At 39.4% G+C, this 27,938-nt stretch overlaps 1 protein-coding gene across 3 annotated transcripts; it reads left to right on the plus strand.

Moving 5' to 3' along the window:
* Nucleotides 1-13: 13 nt before the first annotated feature.
* Nucleotides 14-27,938, plus strand: TUBGCP6 (tubulin gamma complex associated protein 6). 3 transcript variants are annotated; one of them, XM_030549204.1, is made up of 26 exons: nucleotides 14-111; nucleotides 1,762-2,584; nucleotides 4,300-4,463; nucleotides 7,100-7,310; nucleotides 7,868-8,041; nucleotides 8,762-8,883; nucleotides 9,462-9,537; nucleotides 10,803-10,912; nucleotides 12,910-13,001; nucleotides 13,099-13,238; nucleotides 14,145-14,294; nucleotides 14,944-15,025; nucleotides 15,117-15,205; nucleotides 15,692-15,807; nucleotides 16,797-16,935; nucleotides 17,031-17,147; nucleotides 17,372-18,782; nucleotides 19,318-19,373; nucleotides 19,456-19,639; nucleotides 19,908-20,076; nucleotides 20,999-21,140; nucleotides 22,667-22,861; nucleotides 23,207-23,339; nucleotides 23,776-23,989; nucleotides 25,154-25,353; nucleotides 27,459-27,938. In XM_030549204.1, the coding sequence occupies exons 2-26, from the start codon at nucleotides 1,838-1,840 to the stop codon at nucleotides 27,548-27,550; spliced, it is 5,325 nt and encodes a 1,774-aa protein (XP_030405064.1). In that variant the 5' UTR covers nucleotides 14-111; nucleotides 1,762-1,837; the 3' UTR covers nucleotides 27,551-27,938. The 3 variants fall into 3 exon arrangements, with proteins under 3 accessions (XP_030405064.1, XP_030405062.1, XP_030405063.1); XM_030549202.1 differs by lacking the exon at nucleotides 14-111 and adding an exon at nucleotides 907-997; XM_030549203.1 differs by lacking the exon at nucleotides 14-111 and adding an exon at nucleotides 1,006-1,154.

A 27,938-nucleotide genomic window follows, 5' to 3' on the forward strand; every position in this document is an offset into this window, starting at 1 on the left:
CTAAGTCCGGTTATCTTCAGTAACCAGCCTCTGCCATTTGGGGCAGGGGAAGAGTAGCAGCTGCTGGAGCCTGGAGGAGCACTGAGGAACGGCTCCCTCCAGTGGGGAGAGGTACCGGCAGCTCCCCCTCCTCTACCCTTCCCCACTCACACATCCCCCTGCCCCCGTTCTGCCCCAGACACCCATTTACCCCTGTGGGCCCGATCACCTGATGGGAGGAGAAAGGTGGAGAGAGCAGTGAGTGGGGGAGGGGCAGGGCCTCAAGAGAAAGAGGCAGAGCAAGGGGGGAGTGTGGTGCTCAGTGCCTGGTTTTCACGCCTCAGAAAGTAGGCCACCCTGTGCTAGAGCCGTCACATTTATTTACTGACAAATAAAATTTGCAGAATCCTGCAGAATTATAAAATAGTGTGTGCAGATTGTTTGTTTCTTTATTTGGGTGCAGAATTCCCTCTGGAGCAGGGTAACCGGATAGCAACTGTGAAAAAATGGGATGGGAGGGGGGGGGTAATAGGCGCCTCTATAAGAAAAAGTCCCAAAAAACGGGCCTGTCCCTATGAAACGGGACATCTGTTCACCCTACTGCGGAGCAAACAACAGGCGCAGAAAGAAACCACCTAAACCCAACACGTGGCTTTATGCGCCTCTTCCCGAGTTGCCCCGTAACCCGCCCCAAAACACCCGCTGTGGGAGCCCCTCCCCCTCTGCCATCCCATCCCCCCGGAGCCCCTCCCCCTTCTGTGATCCTCTCCCGCCCCACAGCAGTCCCAGGCCCCGCCCTGTGCCCCCGCCCGCGTGCTGGGTCCCCCGCTCCCTCCTTCCCCCACCCCCGCCTGCCAGGCCCCGTCGCTCTCCCGTGACGTGCCAATGGCGCCGCCGCCGCCGCGCTCAGCAGCCGGAGGGCGGGATGCGCGGCCGGTGGCTGCTCTCGAGCTGGCGCGGCCGCTGGGCCCGCGGGAGCCAGCGGCCCTGAGAGGCGCCTGGGGCTGTTCAGCGCGGGGTAGAGGCTGGGGGATCTACCCCTGGGCACTGGGATGGGCTGCCCCAGGCCTGGCGGGAGCGGCTGGGGGCTGCCCCGGGACTAGCCCCACTATTCCGGGGGCTGGGAGCTGCCGGCTTGCTCGGCTATGGGGGTGGGGGGTCACCCCAGTCACTGGGTGAGTCTGGCCTTGCTCGCCCGGGACAGGTTACAGTCACTGCCTGTTTTGAAGGGGACGTGGACTGGTGCTCATCTTTTGGTGGGAGCAGTGGGGACAGGGTGGACTAGGCACTGATGTTTTTACCTGTGTGTGCGCGCCCCTGGCGACAGGGTGGACTAGGCACTGCCCCTACTATTAGCAGCTCTTGACTACGTTCCCTGTCTACCCTAGTGCTCAAGTTATTATTATCACCAGAATAATTTTGATCTCACGCTGTTTTACACTGTATTGTTTGAACTCATAGTATAAATATAGCTGAAAGTTATTTTTGTTAATCAAGTTGTTAGTGGGAAATAGCCCGAAAAAAGTTAGTATTGACAAGAGACTTTCATGTGTTAGTGCTTGACAGCGAAACACTCCTCTCCCATGGTAACTTGTGTTCATTCAGGTACCACGTAACCTGTGTTCATTCAGGTACCACAGCAGGCTTTTTGGTTTGTTTTCATCTGTAACACTGCACATATTGGGCTAACTATATTTTAAATTTAAGTACATTAATACTTACGGAGGTTCTATGTGTGTAATTAGTCACTAATGTCTCTTTTTTTTTCTTTGTATTTTCCAGGTTTTGAAATGGAATCAAAGATCAAACATACAGTTATATTTGCAATGAATTGACTTTAGCACTCATTTGTGTTGAAATGGAGAGTATTACACAGCTGTTTAGTGACTTGTGTGAAGCACACATGACAGGTTTGTCATGGAAGGTCCACCTGGGCAGACAGAAGATCAGCAAGAAAAGGGCTAAGCAAAATCTAAAAAGGGTTGCATATAATGCCCTGTTCATGAATCTTTTTCAGGAGGAGGCACGTAAGGTGCAGTCAAACATTTCCAGACTTCCAGTGAAAAACAAAATTTTAATGCTGTCTTTCAACTTGAGAGTTGGTGGAATGGGCGCTCAAGCAGATAGGCTGGAGAAACTCGTGGAGGAACTGGAAACATCTGATTGCTTACCTTTTACAGAAATTAATTCTATTCTGGATCTTCTAGTACAACTTGTAGGAACCGGTCCTCCTCAACTTCTTTCACAAAAAAAGGACTATTTTCTGAACAACAAGTATGTTGGGAGAAATGTTAAATATCAGGGTTATGATTATTATGATGTGAGTGTATTTGAAGCTGATATACAGACTTTAATTACAAATGAAGAGTATCAGTTTAATGACACAATTCAAAAGACAGTTCAGATAATGGAAGCTGCACCTGGCACAGGACTTCCTGCCATCGGATTATTTTCACAGAACTACCCTGTTGGTGACAAGTTTGAGAAGGAAACACGTGTCTCACTCTTTGGTGCTCTTGTCCATAGCCGTACATATGACATGGACATCAGGTTGGATCTGCCACCAGTCCCTGACAGTGCGGATTTGTCTGGACTTGCGATTAAAGTATGATGTCTTTATTTTCACTATGCTTATTATTTTACTTCAGAGTATATACATACTTCCAATATGCCTTTTTGAACCTTTTTTTTTTTTAATAGCCATTGCTTGTAGTAGTATCAATATTACAAAGGTGTGGATTAAAACATTTGCATAGATCTTTCCCTGCTCATAATATTTAATTTACATGTAAGCATCCCTCTGTACATATCTGTTCTAGTGTCCAGTTTATGATCATTTTGCTGTCAAAGTCTACTTGTATATAAAATAGTAGTTTAAGCTTTTTTTAATTGGAGCTCTTGAGATGGATTGTTGCAGCTCCCCTCCCCCCCACACACACTAAGCATAGTTTCTCTTCATTGCTATTGTTTTTCTCTTTGTCCTGTATTTTTATATAGCACTGATAGGCACTGCAGAAGAAGCTAGATTAACAGATTTGTTCTTTTTTTTTTTTTCCCCTGTGGATGAGTGTCTTTTGCTTTTTCTGTTTTTAATCTTTCTTTTTTCCTTTTGTTTTATTGTTGCCCCCATAATTTTTCCATTTAACAGAGGCAGCTACGTGCTACTTAGGATGAAGTTGGTCCATTCGCAGTTTCTTTTGCCTAGGCAGTGTATGCTTTTGCTACTGAGCGAAGTTTGGTGGGAGCAGAGGCATAGGCTAGCACAGTAGCGGGAGCTGCAGGAAGCAGCGTGGGCCGCAGGGACGTGCTCGCCGCCGCTTCTCACAGCTCCCATTGCTCGAGAACAGTGAACTGCGGGCACTGGGAGCTGCGGGCAGCCGTGCAAATGTAAACAAACTGCCTCGTGGCGCACCAGTGGATTACCCTGAAGGGGCCACAGGTTGCTCACCACTGGGCTAGCAGGTTGCTGTCTGAATCTGCAGCCCTATACACAGGAATTTCAGATTCAGCTTTCATTAGGGTTTACGATGGGAACATGGAAGGAAGGCTGGTATGCTTAAAGGAGCTGCATGCCACTTTACCTGTAGCTGTGAGTGCACATTGTAGTTGAAGGGGTGAGTCAGATCCTGGGTCAAGGAAGCAACCCTTTTTCTTTACATGCCTGTACCCCTTCTCTCAGCTTGGAAAACGCTGTGTTAAACGTTCTTAGGAGCAACTTGCATCCATTCAATTTGACCTGTTACACAGACTTGAGGAATTACACTGCACACCAAGCTCCCAACAAAGTCAGTGGCAGTTCCATGATTGGGATGTTTAGAGGCCTTGATCCTGCAAACACGTGCCTGATTTTATGCACATGAGTAGTCCCAGTGAAAACAATGGAACTGGTCATGGACACTTTAATCACATGTGTAAGAATTTGTAGGGTCAGGGCCTAAGTCACTTATTTTGTGAAAAAGAAAAACTAAACAGATTTATTGTTCTGGAGGATTATGTATCATTTGACATCTAGTTTTTGAACTGACGTTATATTCAGAGTAAAATATTTCCACTTCTCGTACTAACAAATTGTTAATATCTTAGTTTGATTATTCCATTGGCTACAAAAAAAAAAAGTTGTCAGAAATTGAAGTGGATTTTATTGTTTTTGTTACAAATAACAAAGTTTCAGTTTGTATAAATAATAAAGCCCAAGTGCTCAAAATGAGCATCTTTGATTAATTGTTAAATTGAGGCAAACAATTAAATGGGATTAGCATAATTTTCTTCAATAAATGTTGCATATATGTGTAAAGTTTGAACTCTCATGGTTATTTACAGGTTCCTCAAAGTATAGATCAATCAGAAGATGAGGGATTCCAATCAGCATCCAATCTGACTCCTGATTCTCAATCGGAACCCAGCATGACTCCAGACATAGACCTCTGGGATGCCGTACTTACTTATGGACCCAGCAAACGAAGATGCTGGGAAAGAATTGGATGGTATGTGTCTGATGTTAAGATGCAAAATAATTGCATTCTTTTGTATGGTTTGTATGTATTTTAGTTGGAAGCGACCTTACTTAGAACAAACGAACAAACAAAGGAATATACCATCTGATTTGGAACATGGAGTTCAATATCTTGAAGCTGAGAAGCTTATTTCTTTTCCCACCGAGCTATGTTTTTGCCGGTTGACAATGTAGTGCTCTATGGCATTTTTCAAGGGGCGTGACAGTTTTCCCTGCTGCCATTTAGATTTTGAGTTTTTAGTGGCATGGACTGTGTGTGAGACTTAGGGCTTGTCTACATCAGAAAGTTGCAGCGCTGGTGAGGGAGTTACAGCGCTGCAACTTTGAAGGTGTACACATCTGCAGGGCACCACCAGCGCTGCAACTCCCTGTTTGCAGCGCTGGCCGTACTCCCGTTTTGTCTCGGGTGTAGAGGATCCAGCGCTGGTGATCCAGCGCTGGTAATCCAATGTAGACACTTACCAGCGCTCTTCTTGACCTCCGTGGAAGGAGGAAGCCTCTGGTAATCAAGCTGGTTTCCTTTCCCGGTTTGCTCTCTCGGTCCCGGAGCCACCCAGCAAACCGCAGGGAAGGAGACCTGCTTGCTCGGGGTTCCGGGACCGAGAGAGCAAACCGGGAAAGGAGACCAGCTTCGCCGCGGTTTGCTCTCGCGTTCCCGGAGCCACCCAGCAAACCGCAGGGAAGGAGACCTGCTTGCTCGGGGTTCCGGGACCGAGAGAGCAAACCGGGAACGCCGCGGTTTGCTCTCTCGGTCCCGGAGCCACCCAGCAAACCGCAGGGAAGGAGACCTGCTTGCTCGGGTTCCGGGACCGAGAGAGCAAACCGGGAACGCCGCGGTTTGCTCTCTCGGTCCCGGAGCCACCCAGCAAACCGCAGGGAAGGAGACCTGCTTGCTCGGGGTTCCGGGACCGAGAGAGCAAACCGGGAAAGGAAACCAGCTTCGCCGCGGTTTGCTCTCTCGGTCCCGGAACCCCGAGCAAGCAGGTCTCCTTCCCTGCGGTTTGCTGGGTGGCTCCGGGACCGAGAGAGCAAACCGCGGCGTTCCCGGTTTGCTCTCTCGGTCCCGGAACCCCGAGCAAGCAGGTCTCCTTCCCTGCGGTTTGCTGGGTGGCTCCGGGACCGAGAGAGCAAACCGCGGCGTTCCCGGTTTGCTCTCTCGGTCCCGGAACCCCGAGCAAGCAGGTCTCCTTCCCTGCGGTTTGCTGGGTGGCTCCGGGACCGCGAGAGCAAACCGCGGCGTTCCCGGTTTGCTCTCTCGGTCCGGAACCCCGAGCAAGCAGGTCTCCTTCCCTGCGGTTTGCTGGGTGGCTCCGGGACCGAGAGAGCAAACCGCAGCGAAGCTGGTTTCCTTTCCCGGTTTGCTCTCTCGGTCCCGGAACCCCCCTTGAAGCCGCCCAACAGCGCTGCAGTGTGGCCACATCTAACACCACTTGCAGCGCTGGTTGCTGTAAGTGTGGCCACTCTGCAGCGCTGGCCCTATACAGCTGTACTAATACAGCTGTAACAACCAGCGCTGCAAAATTTTAGATGTAGACATGGCCAGAGACTAGCATGTAGTGGGTGCTATCATAATAGAAATCAATAACACTTTAGGTAGAGGGAGTATTTCTCATTTTATGATCAGCTATTCTTGTTCTAAGGTGGGGGAAGGGATTTGCATATGTTAATACAAGTACTTGGAGCTTATAGGATCCCTTTTCCTCTTCAAAGCAATTAACAAACATCAACCACAAGTTAAATAAATATTGTCCGCATTTTGCTGATGGGTGAAATTGACAACAGTTCATCTTAATTAATTAGCCTCTTAGAGTTGGTTGGGCAACTCCCACCTTTTCATGTTCTCTGTATGTATATATATCTCCTCACTATATGTTCCATTCTATGCGTCCGATGAAGTGGGCTGTAGCCCACAAAAGCTTATGCTCAAATAAATTTGTTAGTCTCTAAGGTGCCACAAGTACTCCTGTTCTTTTTATAATTAAGTTTTTATAATTAAGTTTTTATTGGAAGCTGTGTGTAATATATGAACAGTATTTTGTATGTTTTGGTTCTGTGTTTAGATTTCAGGTTCTTTTATGCAGGGACATGCCTTTCTGTTTGTTTTGTAAATTCTCTAGAGCACATCTGGTGCTGTAAAAATTATCATAATTAAAAATGAGTTGGTAGTGGGGAGATTTTTAGGTTGTAGTTCAGAATTAGCTCTTGGCAGTTGCCTAGCGTTTTAACAATTGTGCTGCAGAACTTCACTTACTATTGTAACAAACATTATTGTAACTTCAGCAGTTAATTTGTATAGGCAATTTTGTGTAAGCAGTGGTGGTCTTCCCGTCCTCTTTGGGAACCCAACCTGGTCTTTTCACTCTTCCTGTCAGGAGCTGGTGCAGACAGGATCTTGAGGTCAAATATATCACTTCCTTCAGGAATGCTATTTCCTGCATGCTTTTGACAGTTATCCACACAGCCTCCTTATGCAAAAGATGCATTGTAGATAATCCACTGGGGTAAAATATTGTAATGACTGTGTAAAGTTCTGAAATGTCTTTATTTTAAAGGAAAGCAGTTGATTTATTCTTGGCTTCTGTTGTTTTTATATTTTTTCTGACACAGCCCACCTGGTAAAAAAGAGGAACCATATCTTACTGAAGCTGGAAGAGAGGCTTTTGACAAATTTTATAGGCTTCGAGAAGGGGAATTAGAATTATTTAGTAATACCATTCTCCAGCTTCCACAGCTTGTGCTAATGAAAGAATTTGAACTGGTTAAAGATGTTTTGAATGTCCTTATTGGTGTGGTATCGGCTACATTTTCGCTTAATCAGGTATGAAAAACTTTCTAAGAATGATCATGCTCAGTCACAACAGATTTCATCATTTTTGGTAGAGATTTTTGCAAGAGAAATAGATTTTTTTTTTGCATTTGAGTTTTGTGACTCTTATTAGTATAACTTAAAATAATCAGATACCTCTTTTTTACTGAAGTTTAAATGTCCAAAAAAAGTCCTCATAGATCTGCACAAGAAAATGTGTGAGGAAGTAAATTAATGGATTCCATGAATGCACTAAAGTGATGAAAATAATGTATAGAGAACTTTTTGGTTAAAAGATTAAGTAACAAGAATTTTTATATGCACTTTAAAATAATTATGATTTTAATTTTCCTTCTAAAATTGTGCTACCTTTTTATATCTGTTTATCTTTTTGTCTTAGGTATTTAACTCCAGTCACCATAATATGTAAACTGTAAATCTGTGTGCCTTTGTTTTATGAGGGGGTTTGTTTTCAGGCAGTTGGGTGTGAGGTTGTGTAATTACTTTGCACTGAATATATAGTTCTGAAATAACTAAGTGGTACTCTCTCTCTTTCTGTACTATTCCAGGCTGCTCAGACATTTGTGATAAAGCAGGGGATATATGTATCTGGAACATCACCGGAGAGCATGAACAATCTCCTGTCAGAAGTTGCTGAATATGGAACATATTACACACGATTAAGTCGCTTCTCTCTTCAGCCAGTCTTAGACTCCTTGTACAACAAAGGACTTGTATTTCAGGTAATATACTTGAATGGTGCTAGCCTGCTCAATAGTGTGTTTATTCTTCCTGTAGAGGAATGATCTTGACATGCTGTTTTATTGGAAAGTAAAGAGTGACTGTTTCTCTGGTTCTGCAGTATTGCTAAATATTTGTATAGTAAATATATTAAAAATATAGCTCTTTTTTGTAAATGTAAATGCACTTCACAATGTCAAAAAAATAAAATGAGTGAAACAGTCCACTTTAATACCTTTTATTAGATTATGTCAGTTTGAAGTGGCTGACTGCTTCCTTGTAGATATTAGTTCTCCAAATGTGACTTGGATTAAGCAATGTGCTGAATCTTCTGTGCATGGTGAAGTGTAATTAATTTTGTTGCTGTCAAATAGGTATTATTTTTTAACCAGAGGTCAAAGGAAATCTTCTTTGTTTGTAATACCCTATTACAACTATGAAAAAAAAAAAGACCCAATTTTGATACATTCTCTTTTAAAATACTCAGTGTAATTTACTTGTACATATGCATGAAAAGGAAAAAATTCTATTATCTTTCAAATACACATCTTTTCTTGTCTTGCCATTGAAACTGGACTTTTTTTTTTTTTTTTAAAGATAACATACCCAATTAGAATGCAGGAAATGTGTGTTCATGTTGATGTACTGTAATCAGTGTGAATGTAAACTGAGCACTAACAGTTTTAACAGCAGGGTGTTGTCAATGTTTTTTCTTCTATCAGGCATTCACAAGTGGATTGAGGAAATACCTTCAGTACTATCGAGCATGTGTTTTGTCAACACCTCCCACTTTAAGCCTTCTAACAATCAGTTTTCTCTTCAGAAAATTAGGACGACAGTTAAGGTAATATTATAATATTTAAGCATTGTAGGACTGAAAAAATGAAATCCAGTCCCTTCTTTATGAACACTAAAAATACACTACTAGAGAAGCCTTCTTATTCAGTCTTTGGTGTTCACTTCATAATATTTTCACAGAAAAAATTCTTTAAATTCCAGAGGCTGGTGGTAGTAATAACACTACATAGCTCTTACAGAGTCTTTTTCATCGGTAGATCTCAAAGCACTTTACAAATAAGCTCCTATTGTATAGCCCCACTTTTTACAGATGGAGAAATTGTGGCACAAGGAGGTGAAGTGAGTAAGGATATACAAGGACTGATAAACTAGATAACTTTAGTATAAATAGACCTAGAGTCCTGGCCAAATTCCAGCTAGAGTCACAGTCTGCTTATCTAAATATTTTCTATAGGTTGAACTGGAGAAATGTTCTCCACCTCCCCTCCCTACACCTGTTATAGTTTGATGCTGCAGAATGATAGCCTCATGCCACCCAAGTGTGGCACATTTCATTGATCACTGTAAATGCCCTGGGATACTTCTGTCTGAAAGATGCTACATAAATGTAATTTTTTTGTTTAGGTATTTAGCTGAGCTCTGTGGCATAGGAACAACTGTATTGGGGATCAGCAGAGGTGCTGGTGCTTCATTTCCTACGGTGATTATTGATCTTTTTTGGAAACCTATTGTTTTAGTGTTAATATCAATATATCAGCTTCAAATACAATTGAGCAGGTTTTTTTAAATGCTCAGTGTTGACCTCTGCTCCCAATGAAGTCAATGGGAGTTTTAGCAAAGAACACTATAAGATCAGTGCTGAATGCTGTTGAAAGTTCCACGTAAGTGTTGCATTAAATGAGAGAGAGAATTCATATACTGATAATAAATTGTTAAATTAATCTTGGATGTCCATCACTGTTCTGTAAGTGGGTATACAATAAAAGCACTTTTATAATATAACATATACAATTTTAAATATTTTTCTATTGTATTAACAAAATAATCCAAGCATTAAAACCAATGCTCAACATAAGACAGCCTGCTACAATCCTTCCTGTTTAGTTTTGCCCCTCTGAAAAGCTTCAGTGAATAGATAAAACCTGAAGGTGAACATACAGGCTCAGTGAGACCAAAGGGGAAATGTGAACTTCAGCGTCTGTGGTTTTCCAATGAGAATGCCCTAGTGATTTCAATGGATGAGGTAAAGCTAAAAAAATATGGACCCTCAGATATTCAGGACCCAAATTAAAGCCTTTTGTTAGAGTTCAAAATCAACCCCTTGAATTGTCCCTGGATACTGGTTAGAGGATAGTGCAGTCTATGGAGCACTGGTGTAATATGCTCTATGCTTGAAACTCTGCTATGTACGTGGGCTGTTTACACTATCTAAGTTTCTATGGTAAAGATGTACATAGAGTATTGCCGAAATTCAGTATATAGAGGTGTTAAATGCAGGGACAGTGGTGGTAAGGTGTACATCTAGTAGGTAAGATTACAATCTCGTATTCAAGTAAAGCTGAGAGAAGTACTCATGTCTACAGTTAAAGCAGCAAAGAATCCTGTGGCACCTTATAGACTAACAGATGTTTTGGAGTATGAGCTTTCGTGGGTGAATACCCACTTCGTCAGATGCATGGCTACAGTTGTTATCTGGGTATCAGGATCCAATTCAGGATCCAAAAAGAATCCTGAAGATTCCAACAAATCTTTGTCAGTTGAAGGGGCATATGTCATCTCTACCATTTCCTCTGGTTGTTATTGACCCATCCCACCAATATCATTTCAGTTTTATCCAGACTGAGCCATGACCAAATTGTCTCTGTCTAATAAATGGATGTAAAAATGTGTATATTATTAATCTTTTTTTTTAATAATAGTACAATGGATTTTATTGTTTTGAAATTTAGCTGTTTATCATTTCAGGGCGTAAGATTGCTTTCATACCTGTACAAAGAGGCTCTCAATAACTGTAGTAATGAACATTACCCAGTTCTTCTGTCATTGTTAAAAACCAGCTGTGAACCATATACCAGGTGGGTTGCAGACTGTTTGTTTTATAATTGTGCTTAGCAGTGGCTCTGTAATAATAACCTACTGGTTTTCCATTTGGACACTTTTAATGTAATAACCACTCTGAAAAAGTGGATAACTAGACTGGTTTAGTTTATATAGGGCAGACCATTAGCTTGAAGATTTTCAGAGTGGATGTGAATTATTTTCAGTGATTTAAGGTGTGATTCGGCTCTGAAAAGTGACTGCAAAAATGGCATTGTGTGGTTCCATATTTGCTTCCCAGTGATTTTGTGTCAAAACTTTTTTTTTTTTTTTAAACAAATAAAAGGATATTTTTTTCCTAACTGCCAACCCAGCAAATTCACTCAGGGATCTGAGACTCAACCAGGGTTCAGTTTCTTTCCTTCTCATACATCACCACCAGTAATAAAGATCTTGCAGCTGATATTTAATCTCACACACAACCAGGAGAGATCCCACCTCACTCTCATGGCTCTTCAGTGTTAATAGGAGTTCAAAAGTAGTAAAAACGTCTTTTATATCACTAACATAAGCATAGCTGTTGAGTAAGAAGATGTTATCTTTAATAGAGTCCCTTGGATGTAATCAATATCCACACAATTTTGGAAATTGCTTACTTACTTCTATAGAGATGCTAAGGAGTATATAAAATATTAGACATTTTTAGGAACTACAATAAGTATAATAAAATTAAACAGGACAAAACAAACCCATCAAGATATTCTAAACTGAAAACTCATACCACTGCCTTTCTGTATGTTCAGTTTCCCAGTCAAAGTTTGGCCCTCAGACCTTCTCAGCTGTAAATCCATTGAAATACTTAATTATGGCTTCAGTTCTGCAACTTATACATTGGCAGACTGATGGATCTTCATTGTGTGTATTGGAGGATTTGGACAGTAAAGTTATAAGTACATGCATAAAAATTTGCAGGATTAAGGCCTAAATATGTTTGTAACAAGTCACTATGAGAACATCAATTGTTTAAGCAATAATGATTGCCATAGAGGTCATTTCCTGCCAGCTAATGGCTGTCTTGAGGATGTTAACCCAGTCATTAATTCATTAACTTCCAGAAAATGTACAACCTGGAAGTTGTTGTTGCGATTATAAATCATAAAAATATAAGGATATTAATACACAAAAGGCCTTATTTTTAATTAGGTTAAAGTTGAACTGTGGTTGCTATGGATACATTTTTCTGTTTACAGTACTAGTCTGTTCCTAGGCATTAGACCTCTACAGTAACCAGTAGAAAAGAAGGACTGGGCTGATGCTGCTATGGGACCCTGAGTCTCAGTATCTGTAACTTACAATAATTTTGTTTCCTCTGTACATACTGGGAGGGTAACCTTTGCATCACACTGGGGTCAAGAGAGTGTTATCATAAATATATGAAAAAAAGGAATATTTTATCCCAAAATAGTAGTTCATGTTTCTCCAGATATATCAAAAGTTGCTCAAGCTCAAAGGAAAAATTGTCTGAATTTGTGTCCTGGAGTTCTATAGCCTCTTTTCCTTCTAAACAAGTTGCATCTAATTAAAATTCTTTCTTCCTATCACCTTCCCCATAAAATGTATTCTGTCATTATGAGAGTGCAAAGGTTTTTATATATGTCCAGATCAGTAAAAAAAGATTGTTACTCGAATTAGAATGATTTTAAACTAAATGTTTGCAGTTAAGATTATCTGAAAAAGATGCTTGTTGTGCCAAAATGAGGTTTTATATTTTTGGGGAGTTAACTATTGATGTAATTATGCTTAACTTTTATATTTATCCTCAACATGACTTAAAGATTTACCTTTTACTCATCACTTTTTGACGAATCTGTTGCTGATTTAATATTTGCGGTATGTGCTTGCACTCACACGTGCATACATACAGATTGAGATGTATATGTCAAAGAAAATCATCTGTTGTGTGTATTGGTTCAAAATAAATAATTTTAAAAAGGAAAGAGGGACTTAACTCTGTTGTATAATCTTCATTTTTTAGGTTTATCTATGATTGGGTGTACAGTGGTGTATTCAGGGATGTTTATGGTGAATTCATGATTCAAGTGAATGAGGATTATCTTAGCTTCAGAGGTACAGTATGTATATGTAGAACTTTTAGTTTTTTCAGTTTGCATTCTTGTTATCTTTATTAAATACAATATACTTTGATCTTGTATTTGATCTATAGATAAACATTACTGGACTCATGGATATATTTTGATTTCAAAAGAAGTAGAAGACTGTGTCCCTGTGTTTCTGAAGCATATAGCCAATGATGTGTACATTTGTGGGAAAACCATAAACTTACTGAAATTGTGTTGTCCCAGGGCAAGTACTTGCTTGGTTCTTTCACATTGCGCTACAAAAACAAATTCTTTACATATGTTGACTAGCTCTGTGGCAAATAAATGTATACTTTTATTGATTAGTGGCCCTGTCAAGAATGGATGTTGAAGAATGTTATTTAGCTCTTTACAGTCAAGTATTTGTGGCCTCAGTATTCCAGTGTAACCCAGATGTTGATATCAAATTGACAAACTATGAATGTGCAGAAGCAAGTTTAAAGTACCTTTTTATACAACTTTAGGTTTCATATTTTCCTTTGTGTAAACCCTGAATGTTTTAGGCCTCCAAGCTAATGTTCTCGAACACCCAGACAATATTGACCAAACGAGAGGGCCTCCTTTCCCTAAAGAGCTGAGTTTAGCCAATCTGGAGATCATACCTTCTCTCTTCATTATTTTGGCTTTTTTTGCTGCACCCTTATTCAGACACACTGTAATAGTTCCACTGTACACATTTTTTGCAAAACAGATGTATTTGTTGTAGGAAGAATGCTTGAAATAATAAATTTAAAGTTCACTTTAATTTACACTTAGATCTTTTCATCTGATTTCTAAGATCTTGTCTTTATGTACCTTGCAGGTTTCAGTCACAAGGTATAGAAACATGATCCTGTTATATCAGTTCCATTTTAATATCTGGATGTTCTTGTTGTACCTAAAGGCAAGCAGTGGCCATTATTGGACACATAATGCCATAAGCTATTCATGAATGTAATATGATTAAAAATAGATATTTAAACATCTGCAGAATGGCTCAGAACAAGACTCCTCATAGGAAGTATCTCAAACAGTTAATATATGCTATGCAATCATAAAGCCTGATTAGTCATTTAAAATTCGCAGACTTTTTTCCCCACTATTTAACTGTATAATATTTCTTATTTTGTAGCATTACATATGCTGGTCAGATATCCCTGTTCCTCGGATTTCTGTTATTTTTTCCCTTGAGGAGCTGAAAGAGATTGAGAGAGACTGTGCTGTATATGTCGGTAGAATGGAAAGAATCGCCCGTTACAGTTCTATTAGCAAGGAAGAAAAGGTAAATGAGTATTAAAGAAGAATGAATTTTATATTATTAGCATATTTAAAGAGAGCTCAGATTTCTAATTTTATTGTATAAGTAAAAGTACTGACATGACTATAGTCTTCCTGTGGTGGTCTGCTTGCTTACTATTGCTATCTCGGGGGGAGGGGGGAGGAAGAAAACCGAACATAATTATTTCCTTCTTTTTGTTTAACTGGCATGCCATTATTGTTGACATTTTCATGATTTTTGGAAATAGTTTTGGAGGATGTTTCACCAGTAGTTTGTTGCATTTGCTTTAATCTATTAGGGAAAGGTAATCAAGACCCAACTAGTACACTATCAGAGTCTAACTTGTTTATTAACTAATCAGATTGTTCCATTTGTCAAGTTTTTAATAATTTGCATGGATAATTGTTTTAGTAGAACTTCATTACTATGAACAGATCATTGTGTTAATAAATTTTAGTATAACCTTAGATTTTACATTCAGTGATTTGTCTGATTAAGTGTCCCATTTATTAAGTGGCTATAAATCCTGGAAGCCAGCTACCTTAGGACATTATTGCTATGTATACTTGGAATGAAATTGTACACTTTAAATTGCAACGCTATCTCTTCATGTTTGAAAAGCATAATAAAACTATATATATTTATCTCCTAGGATTTGCGTATGGAGATTGCGAAACAGGAGTTGATTGTTCATGCTCGAGAAACAGCTAGTAAAGTACTAAAAGCCATTAATGGTAAGTTTCAGTGAGGTTTTCATCTAATGATTTTTTGTTTTTGTTTTTTCAATATGTTTTTGTAAAGTAACTATTTTCAATTTAAATACAGATCAGCAAATATCAGAAAGAATGACTTTGGATGCAAGGAAACGGGAACAGTTTCAGAAATTAAAAGAACAGTTTGCAAAAGATCAAGAGGTATTTCTGTGGTGTGATAGCATTGAGAATTACATTATTTACTAAAGGAAAAACAAAGAGAAATTCCAGTTTGACAGTGAAACATCAATTATTATGAAATCTAATCAGGAACGACCAATTATACAAACGATTTTGCCTGATGGGAGGGAAAAATAATGTAATAGTGATGTCTTTGAAGAAAAAGGCAACAACCCTTCACATTCTGATGTTTTCAGTGCATTGGAAATCACCTTGTAGTGGTTTGAAGGAGAAGACAGTAATGTAGTGGACCATACTTCAGTTTATGCACCGTACCAACTGTAATTTTGAAATGTTCAATTTTATGACCTCCTCAATCACCAATAAGTTTATAAAATAAGGGATCTGCTGCACATTCTGAAATCACCTAATGATATACAGTTTAAAAAACTCTTTAAAATGTGTACATCTATCTGACTGGGTTAGTGTTGTGAGTGATTTTTTAAAGAGTTCTGAATGTTTATGTAGCGTCGACTTACGATGAAACAGGAAGAGATTGATGATGATTTCAGCTATGCCCGAGAGCTCAGGGAGAGAGAGAAAAGACTGAAAGCCTTAGAAGAAGAACTGGAAAAAAAGGCAAGGTAATATATTAAACAATATTTGTGGTTAGTCTTCCTAAGGTTTCAGATCACATTTTCCCGTAAGGTCTGGCTTTAAAAAACAAAAAATTGCTCTTCATTTTGGCATCCTAGCAATGCTCTAGACAACAGACAGTCTACACCTATGACATCCAGATTTGTTTTTTGTCATAATCATGGCTTTAGGGAAGAACTTAAACAACAAAATTTGTGATCAAAAGCTGCCCCCAAAGCAAAAGAATCGGATGTGTCAGAGTAGATTAAAAATCGGTATATGGGAATTAAGAGACCTTTTTTTGTTTTACTGCTAATGTTAAATGTGGGTTATGATACTTTCCTCTGAGTCTACATGGACCCTGATCTTACTTCAGTGGGGCTCTACTTGGGCCTAAGGTCCACCCAAGTGGGTCTGATTGCATGGTCAGAGCCACAGTTTATACATTGGTGAATGCTATTTGGTTTTTTTGGATCCAGCGGGGATCCTGAGCCACCCAAGTTTTAGTCAGGGGTATATAATACAAGTCATGGACAAGTCAAGGGCTGTGAATTTTTGTTTACTGCCTGTGACCTGTCCATGACGTTTACTAAAAATACCTGTGACTAAAACGTAGCCTTAATTATAATTGATGTAAGTTCTGCATAGTAATTATAGCTATTACAAGCTTTGACATTGCTCATCAATATATACAGCTAATTGTAATTTGTCTTTGTTTCCTATCATACATTTAAGCACATCTGTTATGAAAAATTAGTGTCTCAATAACATGGTTGTACAAAAACTTACTGACAAAATAAATACCATCCTCTTTTCATTACATTTTCTCAACTGGATTCTGTACTGTGGATGAAACCTCTGGTTTTTAATTTTAAATATATATAGTCAGAGATCTATCATTTTCTTGCTCTTGTACACCAGCATATGGTTTCAATATACAGAGTGCAAGATGACGCAAGTGGAGTGTCTGTAATATAGTATCTTTACTATCCTTCAGGCAAGAATTAATTGACCATTATAGCAAACTTTCTGATGATGCAGCCCGTAGGGAGCAAAGAGCTTTATGGAAAATCCAGCGGCACAAACTGGAAACAGCCCGTCTCAACTTTCTATTAGAAGATCAAAAACACATTGAGGTATCTTCTACATTTTTATAAGAAATATATCATTTGTAGCATTTTAACATTTCATACATTTAAAAGCTCTTTGGTTTTGCTATTTTGATTTTTAGGAGATGCTTGAAAAACTTCCTTATGGGAAGTATAGGAGGAAATTAGACATTATTCCGCATAAGCAGTGCCAAATAGTCTCAATTATGGATGCTGTTGTAGAAGAATCAAGCTCTCAGGTTGGTTTATTTTCTGACAGAAGCACTGCATGACAATTCCAAGTTTCCTAATGTGAGTTTTGTAAATCTGTGATCACTAAACAGAAGAGTCACCATGGCAGAAATGTGAATGAGTATTACAGTATTATGGTGCTGGGAATAAAAGTGGGGACTGGAAATAAAATCTTGTTCTGGAAAAATAGTTTAAATATGGCTGAAGAATGCAATAACTATTTATATTTTAGGTGTCTACTGTGGAACCTGTGCATTCTAACAATAATGTTGTCAGAGGTGATTCTGAATCTGGACTGAAGAGTGTTACTTCTGCTGATAAACCATTGGCTTTGCCCCACTCAGTAAATACTCACATTAATCAACATTCTGAGCCTGCTGCAGCAGGAACTGAATCCCAGCTGCTAAGTACAGAACAAACATGGGATCCATCGCAGAGTGCTAATTCTCTTCCTGAATCCAGTCTAAATATTGAGGATTTCCTACCAGAATCACGGGAAGAACAACCTGCTGCCATTGGTTCTTTACTAGATGAAGGATCTTTACTAGATGAAGCATTTCAAAATATTAGCTCAAAACTTCCTGAAACTACTCAAATCAGTGAAAGTCAGCCTCTTTTGATAGGAGCATTGCAAGAAGAAGGCAATACACAGTTACATCAGCAAAGTGAATATGATTTTAATACAATTCTCAGGCCAGCTGCTGTTTCACAAGAACATGGCAAAGTTGGAGAAAATGTGTTTATGGAGAGTAGGAGACCTCAGTGGAATATTCATGGACATGTATCCAATGCCAACATTAATGTAGGGGAATATGTGCCTCATGCAGAGACTTCCCAGTCACATTCAAATCCATATGGACATTCTTCAGATTCGCACATAAAGATTGGGGAATATACCTCTGAAGTTGAATCTAGTCGGCCTCACTGGAATATTCATGGGCATGTTTCTACAGCTCATATTAACATTGGGGAATATACGTCAGAGATAGAGCCCTCAAGGCCCAGATGGAATATTCATGGACATGCCTCGGAAGCTAATATTAAGATTGGTGAATACGTGTCAAACATAGAACCTACAAAGCTTCGGTGGAACATCCATGGTCATGCATCTGATGCCAATATCAAGATTGGGGATAATGTGTCTGAGGTTGTACCCTCTAGACCTCGGTGGAGCATCCATGGCCATGCATCTGATGCCAATATCAAGATTGGGCAAAATGTGTCTGAGGTTGTAACATCTAGACCTCGCTGGAATATCCATGGACATGCTTCTCAATCACACATTAAATTGGGAGAGCTAGTTTCAGATAGTGAGCTTTCAAAACCTCGTTGGAGCCCTTTTGGCCATGCATCTCAGTCAAACATTGAAATAGGGAAGTGGTCTCCATCCACAGAAAGTGATCCGATACCTCATAATAAAACCATCTCTGGTCACTCTTCAGACTCTACAGTTCAGACATTTCTGTACAATGGAAAATTTTCTCCCACTGATGAAAGTAAAAGAGACGATAAATCATCAGACGGCAAGGAAGAAGAGGTCTTACCCCAATCACAGTCCTCAGACAGTGTTCCAGTCCTTTCAGATTCTAATATTGAAGGTGAAAAGCAAGGAAACATGACAGAAGAGAGAGAGAAACAAGAAGGTTAGAATAAGACAATCAAACTATATTCAATTGGTCAGTAATTTTTTAGGACCTTATCAAAATTGCCATCAGGTGTGTTTGTTCTATGTGGATACTTATGAGTTAATTCATTGAGTATATGGCTAAACACTATTAGAATTTTTTGGTGAGAATTTGCATCTGGTCTGGTCTCCTGCATGAAAAGGGTGAAATATATGTTAAAATATTCCACTGGTTTGAAACTTTGCAGACCAGTTATAATTCTAATGTGTTTTAAATAGCTATCTTGCGCTCTGAAATTAAAGAATGTTCTGACAGTACTTTAAATATATTAATGCTAATAGTGTCACTGTGTAATATATACAAACGTGTGAACCTAAAGTTCCCTGTTTTTCAAATGCATTGTAATGGTGGTTTTGTTACAGATTCTTGCATTCTTTTGGAATTATGATCAGGTTTGAGATATGATCCAGTGACTATAGGCAGTAAGCTGTATTTCGTATGTTCATGAGTTTTGGGTTTTTTTCTGATACTGTTTCAGTTTGTGTTGTTACAGTAATTGCAAAAGATGTCTGCAAAGATCTCCCTCTGGAGCTTCCTCAGAGTTCACAGGTAAGGAACACATCATTTGTGCATGGGATTTGAGATGATCGGCTCTGAGAGAAGGTGTTAGTTATTGTCTGCATTCTCTTAGACAGAGAAACCTGAAAAATCGATTGCACTGACTGTTACACCTCAAGAAACTTTACTTTCTAAGACTTGTGCTTCTGAGACTAAAGAGAAGGAAGATGATACCTGGAAGAAAGAACAAGCTTATCTGAAAGCCTTATCAGACCAGTATTGCCTTGAAAAATACCAGGACAGCTATGATTTAATGTGTGAGTAGAGCTCTTGAAATGGTAGTTCAGCAAGAAGATGTGATGGTTTTGAGTGAGAAATCAGGTGTTTAGCATAAGGAAAAGTTCTTAGATGACTTTTATTGTCAAAATTATTAAGTACAGTAGCAAAACTATTTTTCTTTGCATAAAAATCTGAAGTCTACTGTAGCATGTTTTGATTTTTCTAATCTGGAATGACTTTCAGAAGATTAATTGAAATAGCTTAAGTATAACATCTTACAATTTTTATATGTATTCTTCAATTTAGCGGAATTGCCAGTTTCCCATCTCTTGCATCATGTGATACCCAGGTCATACACTTTCCCAGTGGATCCTTTGGTACAGTCAGCAACAGATGAAACAGCTGTACAACTAAGTGAGCTTTTATCTCTGCCAGTGCTGATGAAACACTCTATTACTGCTCCACTCGTGTCTCAGTAAGTATTAATTAGGAATAACAAATCCACTTTTATTAATTGTTACTTTTTTTTCCCTCTGGTCATTTTTCCCTTGAGACAGAGCTGCACAAAAATCTACTTACTACTTGTTAGAGTCTGTTCCACACACGTGTACACATGCATGCCATGTGCCTGAGTCTGGAAGTTCTTCAGAGCAGTGTCCACTGACTCTCATGTGCACATTAGCTTCCCTCATGTTCCCGACCAAGGGTATAATAGGCGGCACGAGTTGATGCTGCTCCAGTTCCTTCTTAATGCTGCATGGCTTTGGTTGGAGTTGTGTCCTTCAGTGTATAACCTGTAAACTAAATTTGTTGTGAATAGTTTTTATATCTAGTTTAGTAAGTATAGGGTATAGGATAATTTCCTCCCACCCCTGCCTTTGGGGAAAGTCCTCCCTGGTCTCGGGACTATCCCCAGAGTTCCAGGATTCAAGAATTGAATCTCCTGCCCTCTCTTCTCTGTCAGTGACTAGCATCTAAGGTGCCTGTATTGCCTGGGTGAAGTACACACCTCTCCAAAGATACAGACATGACACTTTTGCTTAACGAGTCTGGATCCCACCAGATGAAAGCTTCATAAAGAGAGGTTACTGCTAATATTTTTCCTATAGTCCATGTAGTGTCACTAAAGCCCTTTATATATAGCCAATCTTCAGATGTGCTGGCAATTCCAATCAAACTATAGTTCTCAGTAGTGGTAGGTTTTAGTTCTGGCTCATTCTGGATACTATCTGTATATAAGTTTTCTCCCATTTTCTTTTGTGCATGTGAATGTCATGCAAGCTTGTACATCATGCTAAGTACTGAAATGTTAATTTGATAGTAATATCCATGACTGCATTTTAATAGTAAGGAAAGAATTGTTCTTAAGAGTGATTATCAGTTCATGTTTCTTTTAGTGTTTCCCTTGTGAACAAAGCAATAGTCGATTACTACTTTGTGGAACTGAACATAGAGAAGCATTTTGAAGCCCTACGACATTTTTTATTAATGGAAGATGGAGAGTTTGCTCAGTCACTTAGTGACCTACTATTTGAGAAGGTATTTGTGCTGGCTTGTTTTATAACTTTGGTATTTGGTCATTTGCAATAGGCATGATGTCTGTGAACCTCTAATATCTCATAAAGTGATATTAAGGACTGTTCCCAGTGTTGACATATGTTGGGGTTTTTTTAAGCTACCTGAGTAAGGGTTGTAGAGAGTTGTGGGTTAAAATCCTATCTGCTATTTTTCCCCTTATCCATTTTGTACCCCTTTGTGCCACGGCAGCAAATTCTGTAGCAAAGAGGCCCTGCTGAGGCCTTAATGACCATGAACCGAAATGCACCCTCTCTTAGGGATACATGAGGCCCAAGAAACTCTGTAAGAACAATATATTTTGCTGATATTCTCCCTGAGGAATAGGGTGATGGGATTTGGCGGACTGCAAAGGAGGCTAGGGGGTCTGACCTCTAAACTCAGCAGAAATTGGAGATCTTCCGGGAAGAGAACCTCCAGTCCTGTGAAAGGCTAGACTGTTTGCGCTATTGCTCTGGCCCCTGCTGGGAGGACACTGTTGCCACTGGTTGAGTCCCACCACTCCCCTCCATCACCCTGCAGAGGCCCGTGCTGTGAAAAGTTGGTCTACATTCCCACTTCAAAAATCCTACAGTGCACTGTTGAAGGAGAATTAGGGAGGAGAATGTTGGACTCCTCTGCAGAGGTGGCACTTGTATGCCTCATTTCTGTGTCCCTGGGTGAGGTCCACCTGAGTTAGGTCACACGAAGGATGGTCTGGGCTTATGTCTGGCTATCAGGGCGTGCATGGGCACAGGATAGTTAAAACACCAACTCTGTAGAAGCTGAGCGTATTTTGGTCACGGTCGAGAAAAGCACTTCAACACATGCTTAACTTTGAGCGTATGTGAGAAGTCCTCCTGAAGTCAGTGGGACTGCTTGTGCTTAAATGTTTTGGATCTGAGTCTTTTGCTCAGTACTGTCATTTTAATAGTTGCAGGGGGATCAGGATAACATAAATGAAATGTTTAGAACAACATGATTTTTTTTTTTGTTCTTTATTCATTTTGAGACCTGACACCTGCAATTCTGATTTTGCTATGTACTTCTATTTATATTTTCCATAACAGCAGTTAAGGCTTTATATTTATATTTTGAAAAGTGAATTAGCAAGTTCTTATTTGGATTTTCAACAAATATATTAATTTCATTAGTAAACATATGTCAGAAAACACATTAAAGTTGCTTTAAAGTTCTAAAGGTGAAAATTGAGAGGTTTATTTCACAGTATTAATTTTGATTCTGTCACATTAATTTGTTAATTAGGTTGTTCTGATGTTGATCATCGTATCATGGTACTGAGCCAAAAGACTAAGTGTAAAAATTTCAAAAGCAGTCAAGTCCCATTTTCAAAAATAAATAAAACACTTGTACCTAAGCTACTTTTGAAAATGGGACTTAGGATCCTAGATCACTTAAGTGCTTTTGAAAAATTTACCTTAAAGCAAGAACATGACTTGTATGTCTCTAAAAATTATATGTGTAATGAATTTAGATTTCTTTTTTTCAAGCTTGGTTCAGGGCAAACTCCAGGTGAACTTCTGAATCCACTGGTTCTCAATTCTATCTTAAATAAGGCATTACAATATAGCCTTCATGGAGACACCCAGCTTGCGTCCAATCTTTCTTTTGCACTCAAGTACCTTCCAGAAATGTTCAAACCCAATGCTCCTGATGCTCTGAACTGCTTGGAGCTACGGTACAAGGTAAGAAAGCATGTAGAAAAGATTATTGGCAAGTTATACTTTGCTCTTACACCATGATCATTTGAGCATCCATGCTTCCATGTTTCTTTGATGTGTAATAACTGATGATTTACTTCCTCCCAGAAGAAAAGAGTCAAGAAATTAGGCTAGTCTAAATGAATTCATAGGATTCGCTCATCCTGGTCATTCTATGATGCCATTTATAATTTCATTCAATTATGTTTCAGCAGTCTGTAGTACCTGTGACTGACAGGGCTGTGAAATATTCTGAAACGATCAAATATGACATGGACAGGCACGTTAATGACACTTGGTTTTTTATATATATATTATATATGTTTTTAGGTTGATTGGCCTCTGAACATTGTCATTACTGAGAGCTGCATGAATAAATACAACAAGATCTTCTCCTTTTTGCTACAGTTGAAGCACATGGTGTGGACTCTCAGGGATATTTGGTTCCACTTAAAACGTACTGGTAAGATAAATTAGAAAAGGTACTACATAAAAACGTGTTTAGCTCCATATGCCAAACAATAGATTGTAAACATACCATTTAAAACGGGTACTTTTGGTTCTTAAAATCAAAATGTATTCAAGAAAACTTGTTTGGAATTTGAGACGGATTTCTTCTGATAGTTTTGTCCAACCATGATTTTTATGGGAACAGTCTGTATGGCAGAGGGGGGCAAACTATGGCCCGCAGGCCATATCTGACTTGCAGGACCCTTCCCTCTGACCTCCGAGCTCCTGCCAGGGAGTAGGATCAGGACAGGCTTGCGGAGAAGCCAGCCCAACTCCCCAGCAGCACAGTGAGTGGGGTGGAGGCTAGCCTCTGGCCCCTCCTTCACAGTCACTGTTCCCCCAATGCCTGGGCAGTGTCAACAATAATATCTTTCTGTTTTTATTTTCAGCATTAGTGAGTCCTGCATCAAATTCTGTTCAATTTCGACAGCTCCAGCTATATAAACATGAAATGCAGCACTTTGTTAAAGTTATTCAAGGTTACATTGCTAACCAAATATTGCATGTAACATGGTGTGAATTTGGAAACAAACTATCTTCTGTAGGAAACCTGGAAGAAATTCACAGAACACATGCAGAATACCTCAACAAAGCAATTTTCAGGTAAGCAAAGCAGAGAAACACCTCAAGGAAAAACAATGAAGTCAACTGAGCTGTTTCAGTTTACACCAGCAGAGGATTTGTAAATATGGTATAGCACACACACACAGTCTGTGTGTGTGTGTGTATATATATATATGTATACACATAAAATGATTTAAACAAACATACAAAGTAGTAATTATAGCCCCCAAAAATTGTAAAATCTTTGCATAGGTACAACAGAAGCACCCAGAATATTAGTGCTGTGATGAAAGGGAAGTTCATGATTTGTAGTTAATACCTACTGCTTAGGGAAATGAGTGTTGTCTGTCTGAATAAGTAGTATGTACTTATCCAAATTCAAAGATTGCACCAGGGCTCTCTCTATAAATTGTTTATATTTTGAATACCTATGCAGAGTAGTTAATTTCAGGCTGCAGGACCATACCCTGGCAGAGCAGTTGTCATCTGATCACAGACGTTGTCTCTGAAAAAAGACCACCACTAGGGTTCATGAGCAGTGGAAGTAGTACTACTTGCTTTAAGAATAAGAGGCTGTTAACACTTTGAGCCTCATACACTACAGTTGTTACTAACACCGAACTGTAGAGGCCCTGAGATGTTGTGATAGAGAGCAAAGAGAAGAGGAATAGGATAAGAAGAATGGGGTTGAGAGGTAAGTAGATATGGGAGTGGTAGGGTAAGAAAGGAAGGAATATAGAGAAAAAGAAGAGGTCAGAAATGACCAGGGAGGAATAGAAGAGGGTGAACAGGAGGAATCAAAAGTGTGTGTCCCGCTAGAAGTGGCATCTCTTGTTAGTTACAGACAAGAACAGGTGCATCCAGAAAAGCGAGTTCAGGCAGTGGGAAGTGGCAGAAATGACGACGGATGCCAAATTAGCTGGGCAAAGTTAAGATGAACTAGAGCATGACACTTAAAATTTAATCCCACCAACATAAAAATAAAGGACTGAGCTCTTCATATGTAAATGTCAGCAACCTTGAAAAGGAGGTAAACTTTACTGGACTCAAGAGTTACATAAATTCACTCCTGTAGGGTCCCATATTTTGTTTTGTTTTGAAATGATTAAAGAGGGAACCCCAAGAATTCTCTCTCCCTTCTAACTGCTCAAATAAACAATAGCTCTTTAAAAAACTAAAGTCTGTTTTGTTTTTTTTCCCTAGAGGACTATTGACTGAAAAGGCCACCCCCGTGATGAACATTATTCACAGCATCTTCAGTCTCATTTTGAAGTTCCGCAGCCAGTTAATCTCTCAGTCATGGAACATTGATGCTGGCAAGCAAATGGCTGTTCATCCCAACTTTGGTTTGATGCAACAATCTTATAATACTTTCAAATATTACTCTCACTTCTTATTCAAAGGTAGGAACTCAGATATGTTATTGGGCTAATTTATATTGCCTCAATCAACTGACACCTGAAAAACCTATCAGTTCTTGCAGTTGTCTTGCAGTGGCAGTTGTACAACCTAAAAGCAGGAGAAAGTGTATATTGAACTCATTTTGCGAGTGCTTTACTTCTGGGAAAGCTAATTTCTCCACATGCACTAATGTAAAGCATCAGTAGTCTGACTTTCTTGGCATGTGTCCCATAGCTGACAATAAGTATCACATGTGGTGGCTTACGGGGAGTAAATCCTTGGTAAATAATTGCTTCTTAGCCTGATATATGCTTAAATTTACCATTTATCTCCAATGTAGTCCTTGAAACCATATGGCAAAGAAAAATATCTAAAATGGCAACACAAAAAAACTCCTTTGAACTGTATTTTACATCTCCTGATCAGACACATACTACATCTTACTGTGAGATTGAATTTCCTGGCTCCTAAGGGGTTAAGCGACTAAGGCCCACAGTCTGCTCACCTACTGCAAGAAGTAGTAAAATTTAGTTCTGCAGACAAGAACTTTGCCGCTGTGCAGATTTCTTGCCACGTAGTTCATGTTCTTTTTCACAATAGAATTCCTCGTGGCTGTCACCTCAGCTTGCAGGGTCGGCAAGTTAGAGAGACCCTACCTAATTTTCTGCATTTCCCAAATAATACTGCTCTTACAGACCCTTCCTGTATTTCTACCAAAAATAAATTCACCTTTTCATGTGAATACAAGCAGCTTCTCGCTTTCCTTTGTTAGCAGCCCCAATATCGAAAGAAAGTGCCACTTTTTCCTTTAAATATCAGTCATTAGATGCTGTGTCCATCAGATTGTATCCTTCAGAAAATGAGATGCCCTTTTTATTCATTAAGAGTGTCAAAAAGTGGTGTCACAGGACAGAAAACAACAAAAGCAAATATTTCAGGATGAGTTAGAATGGCTGCTTCCAAAGCCTCTGGGAAGTCAAAACACTTCTGGGAGGCATCTAAGCCATTCCTATGAGATCTATGGTTGCTTCACGAACAGAGATCAGTAGAGCCTCTTGTAAGGAAATATGCAGAGTGACCTGGTCCTTTGCACTCCCCCATATTAATCACCACAAAACAGATGTGTACTTACACATGTCCCTGTAATCTACAAGATTCTGTCTCTCACAAAGAGTGGGATCCAAAGCTGGTGGACAGTCTCCTGTTGATTTGAGTGGGCTTTGAATCAGGCTCTAATCCTGTATATTGTACACCTTTCCTTCTTCCTTGCATGCTGTTACTGCTTGCAAATCCCCCTTGGTGTATGAGATGTTTATGAAGCCAGGGCAATTTTTCTTTCTTTGATTTAAGCCCATACATTGGAAAAATCCCTTCTTTGTTGATAATGATGGTTAGCATTAGTAAGTTTATTATTCAATTTATAGTTAAGATTTGCAATCATCCCAGGTGTTTGTCTGATGGTCCCTTCTGAAACAGTGGTCTTGGCATAAGAAAACTAGCAGAGCTGCTTTCTTTTGAAGAGGTCAGGCATCTCAGTAATGCCTGCCCACTGGTTAATATAATGTTATGGCAGTGGTTCGCAAACTTTTGTACTAGTGATCCCTTTCTGAGTGTGACTCCCCCTTATAAATTAAGAACATTTTTTTGTATATTTAACACCATTATAAATGCTGGAGGCAAAGTGGGGTTTGGGGTGGAGGCTGACAGCTCGCAACCCTCCATGTAATAACCTCACGACCTCCTGAGGGGTCCTGACCCCCAGTTTGAGAACCCCTGTGTTATGGGAACCTAAAATTGTCCTTTTTAAAATAGTTTGGATAAAGTGTACTTGTAATTAGAAGAATAAAATTCCATTTATATGCACACTGTCTAGGATTGACGTTTCTGTTCCTTGCCTTGCATCTGATTTGTTGTACAGACAGTTAATGAGAGCACTTTGCAATTCCAGAAATAGAGGCAAGGGCTCTTTTATACAGTTTTAATGATTTGTCTCTGTCTACTCAGACATCTGCAATAGGCTTTTTCCATGATAGTATTGGTACAGTTAATCAACAGATTGACTTGTTAGAGATTTAAATTAAGATTTGTGTATTTCCTTTTCCTACAGTGGTAACCAAACTTGTAAATAGGGGATACCAACCTCACCTGGAGGACTTCCTGCTGCGAATCAACTTTAATAACTACTACAAAGATAACTGAGCTCTAGTATACTGTAAGGAATACTGGTAGCATGGTAAAGAAAATACCACTACAGCTTTATGCTTATTCTTAATGGAAATTGATGCTAATAACAGAGGCTTATCTTAAGAAGTAATCCATTGTTCAAAACAACTTTGAAGGGTGAAACCATAGCACTTAGAAAATGATGCCATTTAGAATCTGTACAAATCACCACTTCATCAGCACACTGCGAATTGATCCTGTCATTACAGATACAACAAAGAATGGGGCTTAGTGTTAACATGGGAAAGGACATGCATGTAAATTGGTTAATGTATAGGATACATTTTTCCTTTCAGTGTTGTGAATTCATGTTCAATGTAAATACATGTTTGTGAAATAAATAAAAAGATACCTTTTAAAACTT

The sequence above is a fragment of the Gopherus evgoodei genome, chromosome 1 (assembly GCF_007399415.2).
Source record: "Gopherus evgoodei ecotype Sinaloan lineage chromosome 1, rGopEvg1_v1.p, whole genome shotgun sequence".
Classification (NCBI taxonomy): domain Eukaryota; kingdom Metazoa; phylum Chordata; order Testudines; family Testudinidae; genus Gopherus; species Gopherus evgoodei.